The 15,093-nt window shown below is 36.5% G+C and overlaps 1 protein-coding gene across 1 annotated transcript in view; it reads right to left on the reverse strand.

Annotated features, from left to right (window-relative positions):
• LOC127721340 (lithostathine-2-like) overlaps nt 1–15,093 on the reverse strand; it is a 128,502-nt gene that overhangs the window by 61,788 nt on the left and 51,621 nt on the right. The window contains exon 4 of the mRNA XM_052228095.1: nt 609–698. Within this exon, the coding sequence (XP_052084055.1) occupies nt 609–698 (90 nt within the window). The remainder of the gene's footprint in view (nt 1–608; nt 699–15,093) is intronic.

A 15,093-nucleotide genomic window follows, 5' to 3' on the forward strand; every position in this document is an offset into this window, starting at 1 on the left:
AACATTATACCCTTCGCAAAAAATGTGCGTGGGGTATAAAAAAAACAATGTTATAAAAATCAAAATTTGAAGGGCAGGCATAGGATCTAAGATGTTTAATAAAAATCAGAACGAATGACAATTCATTTGGATTTTGGCACTACAGTAGCACAAGACAAATAATGTTGAGACTGAGAGAAATTAAGCAATAATTTTTATACTTTTAAACACAACTCTATTATGACGCTTCTAATTCGAATACTGAGGACATATGGTGTACGTGCGTAACGTCACAATTAAAACTCCAACGTCATTAGTATTTGGAACAATACCGGAGATCAAAATTGACATTTCTGTTGGTGTTGCTTGCTGAGAAAAGTTAATCCAAATCATCCTGAAAGTAAGTTTACATGTTTCAACTCTTTTTTAACCGTGAAACAGATGCCCAGGTTTTCTGTTCTTCATCAGTTTGAAATCAAAATGACATCCTTTTGAACGTGTCTGATAGGCCTGCTTCATGTCATGCTCATGTCCAGTTTAGCATGGGTAGGCATTATATTCGTCAATATAAAATAATTTACACACTGCTAACTATACGTAATTTACAACATTTGTCTTGTTATACGTACCCACATTTCACCAAACCTGTCGAACAATCTATCAATTTCACTACTATCAGTTGGATAAAACAAGTTCCCTTTTAATCGTTTGCATATTGCCTACAATGGAAAGCAAATTACAAATTATATAAATATGCTCAAATTCGGTAATAATCGTACTTTTTTAACTGGAGATTTTATATTGAAAATGATCAACTCCTCTTGCGACTTTGCATAAATTATGAACTAAGCAATAAAATTAGCCGTTTCAGAATCTAATGCATTCTGGGTAATATTTTTAAAAGTGTACACCAAAACTTCGTGATTGGTTAAAAACGTCATTAACAATGGAAATTCAATCATTGACGTGACGTTATTTTGAGGTACGAACAATAAGATTACCCATAGTCCTTTAGATTTTGAAACGGACAAATGAGAATGGAAACGGGGAATGTGTCAAGGAGACAACAACTCGAGCAAAGAGCAGAAAACAACCCAAGGACACCAATGGGTCTTCCACGCAGCGAGAAAATCCCGCACCCGGAGGCGGGCTCCAGCTGGCTCCTAAACAATAGTGTACACTAGTTCAGGAAAAATGGGCACCACAACATATATATGAACAAATATTTAAAAAAGAAACAGACAAGACTTGCTAAAGGTTTGAGACTTGGGACAGGCGCAAACAACACATTCTATTATTTTTTAACAAAATATTTTCTTTTAAAGTAGGTATACAAGCAATAGGCATTTATATTATGAAAGTGATTTTGCTAAAATATGGCAAAATCATAAGGAACTTAATTATTAAATAAGTTATTTATTTATTAAAGTAATGTACACATGGTACATTTATATTAATATTATATCAATTCGCACCATGTACGGTCTTGGGTCAAAAGCGTTTCATCTAATCCAAATTCCCCTATGATTTCATATAAAAACATATTTTTTAAAAACATTGTCAAAAACTAATTTGAGGTCTGATTCTAATGAATTTTTGTGTATGCAGTTTGTTATGGTTATCATGAAATATTTTTATGACCTGTCATTACTGAGAAATCAATATCTGTATACAAATATTGAAATTCGTTGTAATTTTTTACTACATAGTATAATCTTTATTGCAAAAAAGTAAAACCCTGACGGGTTAAAATGCAAACATAATATACACAAGAAACATACAATACATGAAAAAAAATGCTAAACAAGTCAAGTTAATATTAATAATATATATATAAGTATATAGGTAGTTGACCAATGTGGACCTTATTTTCGCAATTCCATGGATTGCTTTATATAGCCTACAACACTAGACAAAGTATCTCTATTGGGATCTAAAATAGTTTAAAGTTAAGAGTTTGGGTCAAGCTAGTTAAAATTAGGATAATGTGTTTTCATTGCATTTATAAGGGGATTTCTAATATTGCTGTGGATTTGGCAATGAAGGAAAAAGTGTTCCTCATCATCTAAAATTTTACAAGTTTTACACACTCTTTTAATTTTTTTTTATATCGACCTATTTCAGTTTTCAAGTTATGGTCACTTATATGGAATTTTGTTAAAAGTTGACGACTATTAAAATTGTTTAGATTGTGTAGGTAGTCTTCCAGTTTAATTTCATTTTTAAGTTTACTATAATGGTAAAGTTTTGAACTGTTATCGATATTTGAAAGTTTTTCAAGAGTGATTTTATTATACTTTTTTTTAACAATATGTTTTAAGTTTTTTTTAAGTGAATTTTTTGTAAGTTTAAAAGGTTTATCAAAATCAACATATTTTTCTTCATCAATATTAAATTCTTTAAAAATTTGCTTTGCAAAAGTATGCCAAGTATACATTCCATCTTCAGACATAGATATAAGAAGATGTGGTATGAGTGCCAATGAGACAACACTCAATCCAAGTCACAATTTGTAAAAGTAAACCATTATAGGTCAAAGTACGGCCTTCAACACGGAGCCTTGGCTCACACCGTATTTACTTTGAAAGCTTCTTTAACAAGAGGGTTTATTTCATGGCAGTTAATTCTACAAAAATATAATAACACTTGAGTGTTTTTAAAGGAGTCAAGTGGAAACCGTCCTCACTCAGACTTTGCAGCTATATTACATGAGGTTTTTTTAATTCCAAGAACAGTTTCACAAAATTTATGATGCACTTTTTCAAAGCTGAATCTATCTGTCAAGGATAAAATATCACAGTTAGTTCCATGCATTTTGGCTCTGTTCATGCCTCTAAAAATTGAGTAATAATATTCCATAAACCAAATTTCGCTTTTATATAAAATTATGGGTTTAATTAGTGAATCAAATAATTTGCATGATAAATCAACAGGGACATGGTGAAAATTAGACATATATTTTTTTAGTGAAAATAACGCTTTAGGCGCTTTCTTGAATAGTTCATGTGTTGATCTCTTCAATCTTCCTTTATTATCAATAATGTTCCCAAGAAAATTATACTCTTTAACTCCAGTTAATTGATTTTGTTTATAGACAAATTTTTACTCAAAAGAATTTCTAGAATGAAAAATCATTATTTTAGTTTTATTTGTATTCACAGTCAGTTGCCATTTGTAGCAATATTTTTCCAGTTTATTCAAAGCAGATTGTAAACCATTTTGTGATTCTGATAATATTAAAATATCATTAGCAAAACTAAGACTATTCATTGATGCTTCGTTTAAGGACACAGGATCACACGTTCCATAAAAAATTGAATGGAGATCATTAATAAAGCAATTAAACAATGTGGGGCTCAAACTGTTGCCTTGTTTGACCCTTTCTTTATTTCATAAAAGTCAGATCGTTTATTATCTATTTTAACTGAAGATTCACAACACTTATATATATCTTTAATTACTTCAAATATTTTCTTTCCAACAGCATCCTTCTTTAATTTGTATAAGAGACCAGCATGCCAAACAGTGTCAAATAAGCGACGCAAATCAACAAAAGCAAGAGTAAATTTTACTCTTCTTTTTTGTCAAATATTTTATCATCAAAGTTTTTAGAATAAAAATACTGTCTGCTGTCCTATGATTATTTCTAAATCCAAATTGGTGAACTGAAAATTTTTCTTCAAAATAGGTTGCCACTCTAGAATTAATAACAGCATTAAAAAGTTTAGCAATACAATTTTGAAGAGAAATTCCCCTAGTATAATTATCAATATCTAGCTTAATTGTCTCCAGCTTTATGAATAAGTACGGTAAAGGATTTTCTCCAATTTGAGGGATATTTACCAGAATCAAGAATTAAATTAAAAAGCTTAGTTATAGCCTTACAAGTAACAACACCACTATATTCAATAATTACATTAGAAATTTGATCTGGACCCGAGGCTTCCCAGCTTTTAATTTTTGTATACATTTATTTACTTCATTGATAGTAAAAGGTTTATCAGTTAGTGTCCTCATTGACTATAAAATTCATTTGATTCTTTTAATATATCGGTTTCAATTTTAGCTTTAAATTCTTTATCATAGTAGCCGGTCTCTCCTTGATGCTTGAAATTAGCAATAATTTATGGGAAACCAGCTTGAAGCTCAATTCTATTATTAGTGTTCTCATATTTTAATGATTTTAATAATTTCCAATATTGTTTAGGGACTGTATCTCTAAGGGCTGAAAGCTTACTAAATATTTCTTTTTTAAATTGATTTTTCTTCCTTTTAATTATTTTCTTACATTGATAACAGTCACCAAGAAAATTATTTCTTAAATTGAGGTTATAAGGATTTATTCGTAATAATTTGGCTAGATTTGATACAGTTTTCTATACATCAACTAATTCTTTATCTTCCCGTGGTTTTTTCCTTTTTAATTTCTTTTTACGAAAGGATTTAATAATTTTACATGAGCGCATGGTTAATGTTTAAATTTTTTATTTAGTTGTAGTTCTGCTCTCTCAACCCCAGAAAAATTTATTTCAAATGGTGTATTTTCATAACCAAGAATTTCATCTCTGGTGCTTCTTTCTTCTAAAACAGTATACAATTTTTCCTTAGAAATAGTCTCCCATTTAAATGTCATATCTATCTCACTATATTTTCTATCTATATTCATATTTTTCATGGATTTATTACCTTTTAAAAAGACAACACTTTGAGCATGATCAGATAAATATGAAGGGTCTAAGATTTGTAAAAAACTAACAGAGTTAATAAGGTCCACACTGGTCAAGGTAAGGTCAACAGTACTACACCCACTGGGTTTAAAACATGTCATATTTCCCAGCATATCACCAATAAAACGACCGTTCAATACTCTTAGCTGGGAGGCAATACAGAGATCAATCAACTGCTGGCCCTGCGAGTTAAAAACTTCAAAGAATTTCTATCTATATTAAAATCTTGAACATAATCCTCTGGAAGTATATCTTGTACAGAACTATGAATTTTATTTTCATCTGCTATAAAATCAACCAGACTCAAGCTAGCGACCAATTCAAGCGACCAATCAAGCTAGCGACCAATTCTATTGACCACTAAAGTTAACATTGAGGATCAACACGTTACAGAACCATTTAGAGATATGTCTGAAAACCACAAAATGACATTATGCTACAACGTTCTACTAATATTTAATACTTAATATATCGCTATTAATTGTTTAATGGACATTTGTAATAAGAATAAATGCTTATACTTTTAAAAAGGAAACACCAATTAATTTTATTTGAATTTTACTTTTGATTCCTAGAAATTAACGTGAGGATCGTGTTTGCTCGAGGCTAATGCTCTAAATTAGTTATTCAGTTTTTGAATATTTTATATGAATTTATGAATGATTTTATTCTCATAAACTAGTACATAGCTACAGAGAAAATAACAGTTCATATATCAAACATATTTTGTTTCGCATTTGTGAAAAATAAATAACAATATAATAGTAATACAGTTCCTCTAACCAGGAGGACAGACTTTCACTGATATGTATCGTTTAAATCTACACAATTTGTCTAGTTCAACAACATTTTCAGATGAGAATACATTATTAAATTTAATAATGCTTGCAATTCTTTTACAATAATGTGGTAAATATTTTTCTCTTTCTATGTTAACAAAATTGCACGACATTATGTAGTGAAATTCATCGCCAATATCTGTAGAGCTGCATAGATGATAAGACCTTTTCGATCTCAGAATAGTTTTACTGTAGTATCTGGAATGTTATTTGTTTGCTAAACTAAGATTTGATTGATTTGATTTTTGATGTTTTAACGCCACTTTTAAGCACCGCTTTTGGGCTATTTCGTAACGGCCAGTTTTTATTGGTGGAGGATGCCGGAGTGCCCGGTGAAAACCACCGACCTTCGATAGGAAAACTGACAATCCTAGTCAATTAAGATTGGAGTCGAGTGCACCCTCATGAGCGGGGTTCGAACTCACAACCTCAGTGTTGACTGGCTTGTGATTACAGTAGTAACTACTTAGACCACTCGGCCACCGAGGCCCCTTCTAAACTAAGATTTTTAACGTGAAACAAAAACTACATCGTACATATAATATAGATAAATTGATTAAAGGCTATAATATTACATAACGGCTAAACCAGCTTCCGGTGCACTTTCCCACCCGGGCATTTTCATGAATAAAAGGGTCTGGGACAAGCTTTCAATTCCACTAGGTGTGGGTAAAAGCTTTGCCGTAGGGAACTGTATAGAAAGACTGAAAAATGAGCCCCTACCCATTACTGATAGGTACCTTAGACTTTGGATGACCAGTGAAGTCTTCAGGTGCACTTTCCAACCCAGGTATTCATACCAGTTGAATATATTGGTAATAGCTTTCAATCTAACCACCTGTGGTCAAGAACTTTGCCGTAGGGAAGTTGGAGTAAAGCGACAGCTGCCACCACACGAAATGGACAAAAATTCGAAATTGGGTATGTGGTTGTCAGCTTCCGATGCACTTTCCCACCCGGGTATTTTCATGAATAAAAGGGTCTGGGACAAGCTTTCAATCCCACTAGGTGTGGGTAAAAGCTTTGCCGTAGGGAACTGTATAGACAGACAGAAAAATGAGCCCCTACCCATTACTGATAGGTACCTTGGACTTTGGATGACCAGTGAAGTCTTCAGGTGCACTTTCCCACCCAGGTATTCATACCAGTTGAAGATATGGGTAATAGCTTTCAATCTAACCACTGTGGTCAAGAACTTTGCCGTAGGGAAGTGGGAGTAAAGCGATAGCTGCCACCACACGTACCTTAGACTTTTGATGACCAGTGAAGTCTTCAGCTGCACTTTCCTACCCAGGTATTCACTGAAATGATTTGTTTGGGGTTAGAACCTTCTTGGAATCGAAGGGGTTCAAACTTAGTATTATTTTTTTTTACGTGTCCATCGTACATTCTTTCGGCAAGTCTCGCCAGCTCCGTACGGCAAAGTTCGACCCCGGACATGACGCAAATGAAAGGTAATGCATCAAAGCAGGACCCTCTGAAATGATTTTTTAGGGGTTAGAACCTTCTGCAAATTGAAGGGGTTCAAACTTGGTATTATTTTTTTACGTGTCCACCGTACATTCTTTCGGCAAGTCTCGCCAGCTCCGTACGGCAAAGTTCGACACCAGACATGGCTCAAATGAAAGGTAATGCATCAAAGCAGGACCCACTGAAATGATTTTGTGGGGGTTAGAACCTTCTGGGAATTGAAAGGGTTCAAACTTGGTATTATTTTTTTTTTACGTGTCCACCGTACATTCTTTCGGCAAGTCTCGCCAGCTCCGTACGACAAAGTTCAACACCGGACATGGCTCAAATGAAAGGTAATGCATCAGAGCAGGAACCACTGGAATGATTTTTTAGGGGTTAGAACCTTCTTGGAATTGAAGGGGTTCAAACTTGGTATTATTTTTTTTTACGTGTCCACCGTACATTCTTTTGGCAAGTCTCGCCAGCTCCGTACGGCAAAGTTCGACACCGGACATGACGCAAATGAAAGGTAATGCATCAAAGCAGGACCCACTGAAATGATTTTTTAGGGGTTAGAACCTTCTGCAATTTTGAAGGGGTTCAAACTTGGTATTATTTTTTTACGTGTCCACCGTACATTCTTTCGGCAAGTCTCGCCAGCTCCGTACGGCAAAGTTCGACACCGGACATGACTCAAATGAAAGGTAATGCATCAGAGCAGGACTCACTGAAATGATTTTTTTGGGGGTTAGAACCTTCTGGGAATTGAAAGGGTTCAAACTTGGTATTATTTTTTTTTTACGTGTCCACCGTACATTCTTTCGGCAAGTCTCGCCAGCTCCGTACGACAAAGTTCAACACCGGACATGGCTCAAATGAAAGGTAATGCATCAGAGCAGGAACCACTGGAATGATTTTTTAGGGGTTTGAACCTTCTGGGAATTGAAGGGGTTCAAACTTGGTATTATTTGTTTTTTTACGTGTCCACCGTACATTCTTACGGCAAGTCTCGCCAGCTCCGTACGGCAAAGTTCGACACCAGACATGGCTCAAATGAAAGGTAATTCATCAAAGCAGGACCCACTGAAATGATTTTGTGGGGGTTAGAACCTTCTGGGAATTGAAGGGGTTCAAACTTGGTATTATTTTTTTTTACGTGTCCACAGTACATTCTTTCGGCAAGTCTCGCCAGCTCCGTACGGCAAAGTTTAACACCGGACATGGCTAAAATGAAAGGTAATCCATCAGAGTAGGACTCACTGAAATTATTTTTTTGGGGGTTAGAACCTTCTGGGAATTGAAAGGGTTCAAACTTGGTATTATTTTTTTTTTACGTGTCCACCGTTCATTCTTTCGGCAAGTCTCGCCAGCTCCGTACGACAAAGTTCTACACCGGACATGGCTCAAATGAAAGGTAATGCATCAGAGCAGGAACCACTGGAATGATTTTTTAGGGGTTTGAACCTTCTTGGAATTGAAGGGGTTCAAACTTGGTATTATTTTTTTTTTTACGTGTCCACCGTACATTCTTACGGCAAGTCTCGCCAGCTCCGTACGGCAAAATTTGACACCAGACATGGCTCAAATGAAAGGTAATGCATCAAAGCAGGACCCACTGAAATGATTTTGTGGGGGTTAGAACCTTCTGGGAATTGAAGGGGTTCATACTTGGTATTATTTATTTTTACGTGTCCACCGTACATTCTTTCGGCAAGTCTCGCCAGCTCCGTACGGCAAAGTTTAACACCGGACATGGCTCAAATGAAAGGTAATCCATCAAAGCAGGACCACTGTATTGTTTTTTTGGGGGTCAGAACCTTCTGGGAATTGAAGGGGTTCAAACTTGGTATTATATTTTTTTACGTTTCCACCGTACATTATTTCGGCAAGACTCGCCAGCTCCGTACTGCAAAATTCGACACTGGACATGGCTCAAAGGAAAGGTAATGCATCAGAGCAGGACCCACTGAAATGATTTTTTGGGGGTTAGAACCTTCTGGGAATTGAAAGGGTTCAAACTTGGTATTATTTTTTTTTTACGTGTCCACCGTAAATTCTTTCGGCAAGTCTCGTTAGCTCCGTACGGCAAAGCTCAACACAAGACATGGCTCAAATGAATGGTAATGCATCAAAGCAGGACCACTGTATTGTTTTTTTGGGAATCAGAACCTTCTGGGAATTGAAGGGGTTCAAACTTGGTATTATTTTTTTTTTACGTGTCCACCGTACATTCTTTCTGCAATTCTCGCCAGCTCCGTACGGCAAAGTTCGACATAGGACATGGCTCAAATGAAAGGTAATGCATCAGAGCAGGACCCACTGAAATGATTTTTTGGGGATTAGAACCTTCTTGGAATAGAAGGGGTTTAAACTTGGTATTTTTTTTTTTTACGTGTCCACCGTACATTCTTTCGGCAAGTCTCGCCAGCTCCGTACGGCAAAGTTCGACATAGGACATGGCTCAAATGAAAGGTAATGCATCAAAGCAGGACCACTGAAATGATTTTTTGGGGGTTAGAACCTTCTGGGAATTGAAAGGGTTCAAACTTGGTATTATTTTTTTTTTACGTGTCCACCGTAAATTCTTTCGGCAAGTCTCGTTAGCTCCGTACGGCAAAGCTCGACACAAGACATGGCTCAAATGAATGGTAATGCATCAAAGCAGGACCACTGTATTGTTTTTTGGGGAATCAGAACCTTCTGGGAATTGAAGGGGTTCAAACTTGGTATTATTTTTTTTTTACGTGTCCACCGTACATTCTTACGGCAAGTCTCGCCAGCTCCGTACGGCAAAGTTCGACACCAGACATGGCTCAAATGAAAGGTAATTCATCAAAGCAGGACCCACTGAAATAATTTTGTGGGTGTTAGAACCTTCTGGGAATTGAAGGGGTTCAAACTTGGTATTATTTTTTTTTACGTGTCCACAGTACATTCTTTCGGCAAGTCTCGCCAGCTCCGTACGGCAAAGTTTAACACCGGACATGGCTAAAATGAAAGGTAATCCATCAGAGTAGGACTCACTGAAATTATTTTTTTGGGGGTTAGAACCTTCTGGGAATTGAAAGGGTTCAAACTTGGTATTATTTTTTTTTTACGTGTCCACCGTTCATTCTTTCGGCAAGTCTCGCCAGCTCCGTACGACAAAGTTCAACACCGGACATGGCTCAAATGAAAGGTAATGCATCAGAGCAGGAACCACTGGAATGATTTTTTAGGGGTTTGAACCTTCTTGGAATTGAAGGGGTTCAAACTTGGTATTATTTTTTTTTTTTACGTGTCCACCGTACATTCTTACGGCAAGTCTCGCCAGCTCCGTACGGCAAAATTTGACACCAGACATGGCTCAAATGAAAGGTAATGCATCAAAGCAGGACCCACTGAAATGATTTTGTGGGGGTTAGAACCTTCTGGGAATTGAAGGGGTTCATACTTGGTATTATTTTTTTTTACGTGTCCACCGTACATTCTTTCGGCAAGTCTCGCCAGCTCCGTACGGCAAAGTTTAACACCGGACATGGCTCAAATGAAAGGTAATCCATCAAAGCAGGACCACTGTATTGTTTTTTTGGGGGTCAGAACCTTCTGGGAATTGAAGGGGTTCAAACTTGGTATTATATTTTTTTACGTTTCCACCGTACATTATTTCGGCAAGACTCGCCAGCTCCGTACTGCAAAATTCGACACTGGACATGGCTCAAAGGAAAGGTAATGCATCAGAGCAGGACCCACTGAAATGATTTTTTGGGGGTTAGAACCTTCTGGGAATTGAAAGGGTTCAAACTTGGTATTATTTTTTTTTTACGTGTCCACCGTAAATTCTTTCGGCAAGTCTCGTTAGCTCCGTACGGCAAAGCTCGACACAAGACATGGCTCAAATGAATGGTAATGCATCAAAGCAGGACCACTGTATTGTTTTTTTGGGAATCAGAACCTTCTGGGAATTGAAGGGGTTCAAACTTGGTATTATTTTTTTTTTACGTGTCCACCGTACATTCTTTCTGCAATTCTCGCCAGCTCCGTACGGCAAAGTTCGACATAGGACATGGCTCAAATGAAAGGTAATGCATCAGAGCAGGACCCACTGAAATGATTTTTTGGGGATTAGAACCTTCTTGGAATAGAAGGGGTTTAAACTTGGTATTTTTTTTTTTTACGTGTCCACCGTACATTCTTTCGGCAAGTCTCGCCAGCTCCGTACGGCAAAGTTCGACATAGGACATGGCTCAAATGAAAGGTAATGCATCAAAGCAGGACCACTGAAATGATTTTTTGGGGGTTAGAACCTTCTGGGAATTGAAAGGGTTCAAACTTGGTATTATTTTTTTTTTACGTGTCCACCGTAAATTCTTTCGGCAAGTCTCGTTAGCTCCGTACGGCAAAGCTCGACACAAGACATGGCTCAAATGAATGGTAATGCATCAAAGCAGGACCACTGTATTGTTTTTTGGGGAATCAGAACCTTCTGGGAATTGAAGGGGTTCAAACTTGGTATTATTTTTTTTTTACGTGTCCACCGTACATTCTTTCTGCAATTCTCGCCAGCTCCGTACGGCAAAGTTCGACATAGGACATGGCTCAAATGAAAGGTAAAGCATCAGAGCAGGACCCACTGAAATGATTTTTTGGGGATTAGAACCTTCTTGGAATAGAAGGGGTTTAAACTTGGTATTTTTTTTTTTTTACGTGTCCACCGTACATTCTTTCGGCAAGTCTCGCCAGCTCCGTACGGCAAAGTTCGACATAGGACATGGCTCAAATGAAAGGTAATGCATCAAAGCAGGACCACTGTATTGGTTTTTTGGGGGTCAGAACCTTCTGGGAATTGAAGGGGTTCAAACTTGGTATTTTTTTTTTTACGTGTCCACCGTACATTATTTCGGCAAGTTTCGCCAGCTCCGTACTGCAAAATTCGACACTAGACATGGCTCAAAGGTAAGGTAATGCATCAGAGCAGGACCCACTGAAATGATTTTTGGGGGTTAGAACCTTCTGGGAATTGAAGGGGTTCAAACTTGGTATTATTTTTTTTTTACGTGTCCATCGTACATTCTTTCGGCAAGTCTCGTTAGCTCCGTACGGCAAAGTTCGACACAAGACATGGCTCAAATGAATGGTAATGCATCAAAGCAGGACCACTGTATTGTTTTTTTGGGAATCAGAACCTTCTGGGAATTGAAGGGGTTCAAACTTGGTATTATTTTTTTTTTACGTGTTCACCGTACATTCTTTCTGCAAGTCTCGCCAGCTCCGTACGGCAAAGTTTGACATAGGACATGGCTCAAATGAAAGGTAATGCATCAGAGCAGGACCCACTGGAATGATTTTTTGGGAATTAGAACCTTCTGGGAATTGAAGGGGTTCAAACTTGGTATTTTTTTTTTTTTACGTGTCCACCGTACATTCTTTTGGCAAGTCTCGCCAGCTCCGTACGACAAATTTCGACCCCGGACATGGCTCAAATGAAAGGTAATGCATCAAAGCAGGACCCACTGAAATGATTTTGTGGGGGTTAGAACCTTCTTGGAATTGAAGGGGTTAAAGTTGACATTCAAAGTGTACGGTTTTTTTTAAACAAAAAAATCTTTACATTTTTGTTAAGTAAGGATGCATGCCGTACAAAATAGTGCATGTATACTTTCAATTGAAAATATTGTTTGTGGGCATGAAATGTACTCCTACAGTTTGTTCTTCTGTATGTTTTCCTTTTCAGTATAGGGAATACATTAAAAGTTCCTTTTCTAGAAAATAAAGGATATTTGAGGATGCCGAGTGTATGGAAAGCCAGTATATAGATAATCTTTCGCACATAATATTTTTCTTATTTCGTTTTTTTTTTTGAAAGCTGATACATTGTACAAAGGAACAAGTTTAAGTCAACTCACATTAAATAGATATTCTATGCCCCGCCTACGACAGTAAAACTCATAATATTATCTGGTTTTTGTGTTCGTTCGTTCGTTCGTTCTTTTTGTTTGTCCGTTGGTCCGTTTGTACGTCCATTCATACTGCATTAGAATGACGTTAGTGTTGAATCTAGTCTAAGATGACGTTGTAGTCAGATCAACTTGAAACTAGGTACACAAGTTAGCTTATTTACGGTTAACTGAATATTGAAAATGATTGTGCGAGCAAATCATCATAAACAAACACTCTTGTTTTTTTAATTATTCAAATTCAACTCTTTAGCTTTTTATTCTCATTTCTGAACCGCAAAGTACTATTGTATAGCCATTATGTGCTTTGGGGATTTATGCTCCGTTTTTAATATTTTGTTTTACAATATTTGATTTATCTTTGCGATCTCGGTTTAGAGTTTGGAAAACAGAGAAAACGTAAAGAAGACGTCAAAATATGGATTACCTTATTCCCCAACTAGTCCCTCTCCCGATAGAATAAACTCCGGAGAGGGGCGCACCTTTATTTAGCTAAATACATATACGATAACATATAGTATGTGTTCGAATGTTAGGGAATAAAAATAGTTCGTTAACAAAGAATGTTCCTTAGCTTTTTGTGTGTTTTTCGCTGTGAATTTACTGATTTTGTGTCATGGAGGGATACCCCATATCCTTTGTTTTTCTGATGTATTAAATTGTTTTGACTTTTACGATTTTCTGGCACGTTGTATTTTACTCATTGATATTGATGCACACATATAGCAACCAAACTAGTTAGTGCATTCAGCTACAGACGTCATTCGTATTGTAGTGTCCCTTCTCCCTTAATATGATGGACATCTCTGGTCATTTAAACGTTAAAAAACAATATATACCGTACTGGTAGATAGATTTTCCTTTTAAGGCGAAGTGTACGTAATTAACTACTCCACAGATTTTTTTTAAATTTTACATGTGGATTCTGCTTGTAAAAATACATCAGACAATAAAATAAAAAAAGGGGGTAACCGTTTTCGTTTTTCAGATACAAGCTGTTGAAATTAACAGCATGATACGCCAAAAATACAAAGGATATATAGGGAAAATCATAAAAATCGGCAGATATTTTTACTTTATCAAGATTTTCTAATTCGTTGGTCCACAGAATTTTTTTAAAAATCGATATGCGATTCAAAAATGAACGACGAACCCATTGGTGCAAAGAAAGTCCTTAGCAACCGTGCTAGTTTTCAAGCTATATCCTGTGGAAGTTTGATTTTTAGCGGAAAGAATGAAAAACATTCGGCGACGTTATTGATGTCTACTGTACATGTAACGTCATCACAATTTCTACTAGATATAACTCTATAACGCTATTATACCGTACAGTGTCGAAACAACATCGTGAGTGTGTATAAAATTGAGAATGGAAATGGGGAATATGTCAAAGAGACAACAACCCGACCAAAGAGCAGACAACAGCCGAAGGCCACCAATGGGTCTTCAATGCAGCGAGAAAATCCCGCACCCGGAGGTGGTCCACAGCTGGCCCCTAAATAAAATTGTGTACTAGTTCAGTGAAAATGGACGTCACACTAAACTCCAAAACATATAAATGAACTAAAATTTAAAAAATATACAAGACTAACAAAGGCCAGAGGCTCCTGACTTGGGACAGGCGCAAAAATGCGGCGGGGTTAAACATGTTTTGTGAGATCTCAACCCTCCCCTATACCTCTAGCCAATGTAGAATAAAGAAACACATAGCAATACGCACAGTATAACTTAGTTTAAAAGAAGCCCGAGTCCGATGTCAGAATAGGTAACAAAAGAAACAAAACAAAAAGACAATGATACATAAATTAACAAAGGACTACTAGCAGTTATTGACATGCCAGCTCCAGACCTCAATTAAACTGATTGAAAGATTATGTCTTCATCATATGAAAATCAAGTACAATACCTCCCGTTAGGGGTTTAGTATCATACAATCATAAAATATATGAGAAAAACATAACCCGTATCATGCCAACAACTGGTTTTAGAATAATAGTGTTTATTTCCGATGCAAAGACCCTATGAGTGAATCAATATTAATACCAAAATATGCAATCCTTAATGACCTGACAACAGTATCGTAACTATATCCTTTTCTGTTTAAAGTTTTAGTTAGCTTTTGAGGTGAATGCCGACATTTTTGTGCTTTGTAAAGAATAT

This window comes from Mytilus californianus, unplaced genomic scaffold (genome assembly GCF_021869535.1).
Source record: "Mytilus californianus isolate M0D057914Y unplaced genomic scaffold, xbMytCali1.0.p SCAF_12, whole genome shotgun sequence".
Lineage (NCBI taxonomy): Eukaryota > Metazoa > Mollusca > Bivalvia > Mytilida > Mytilidae > Mytilus > Mytilus californianus.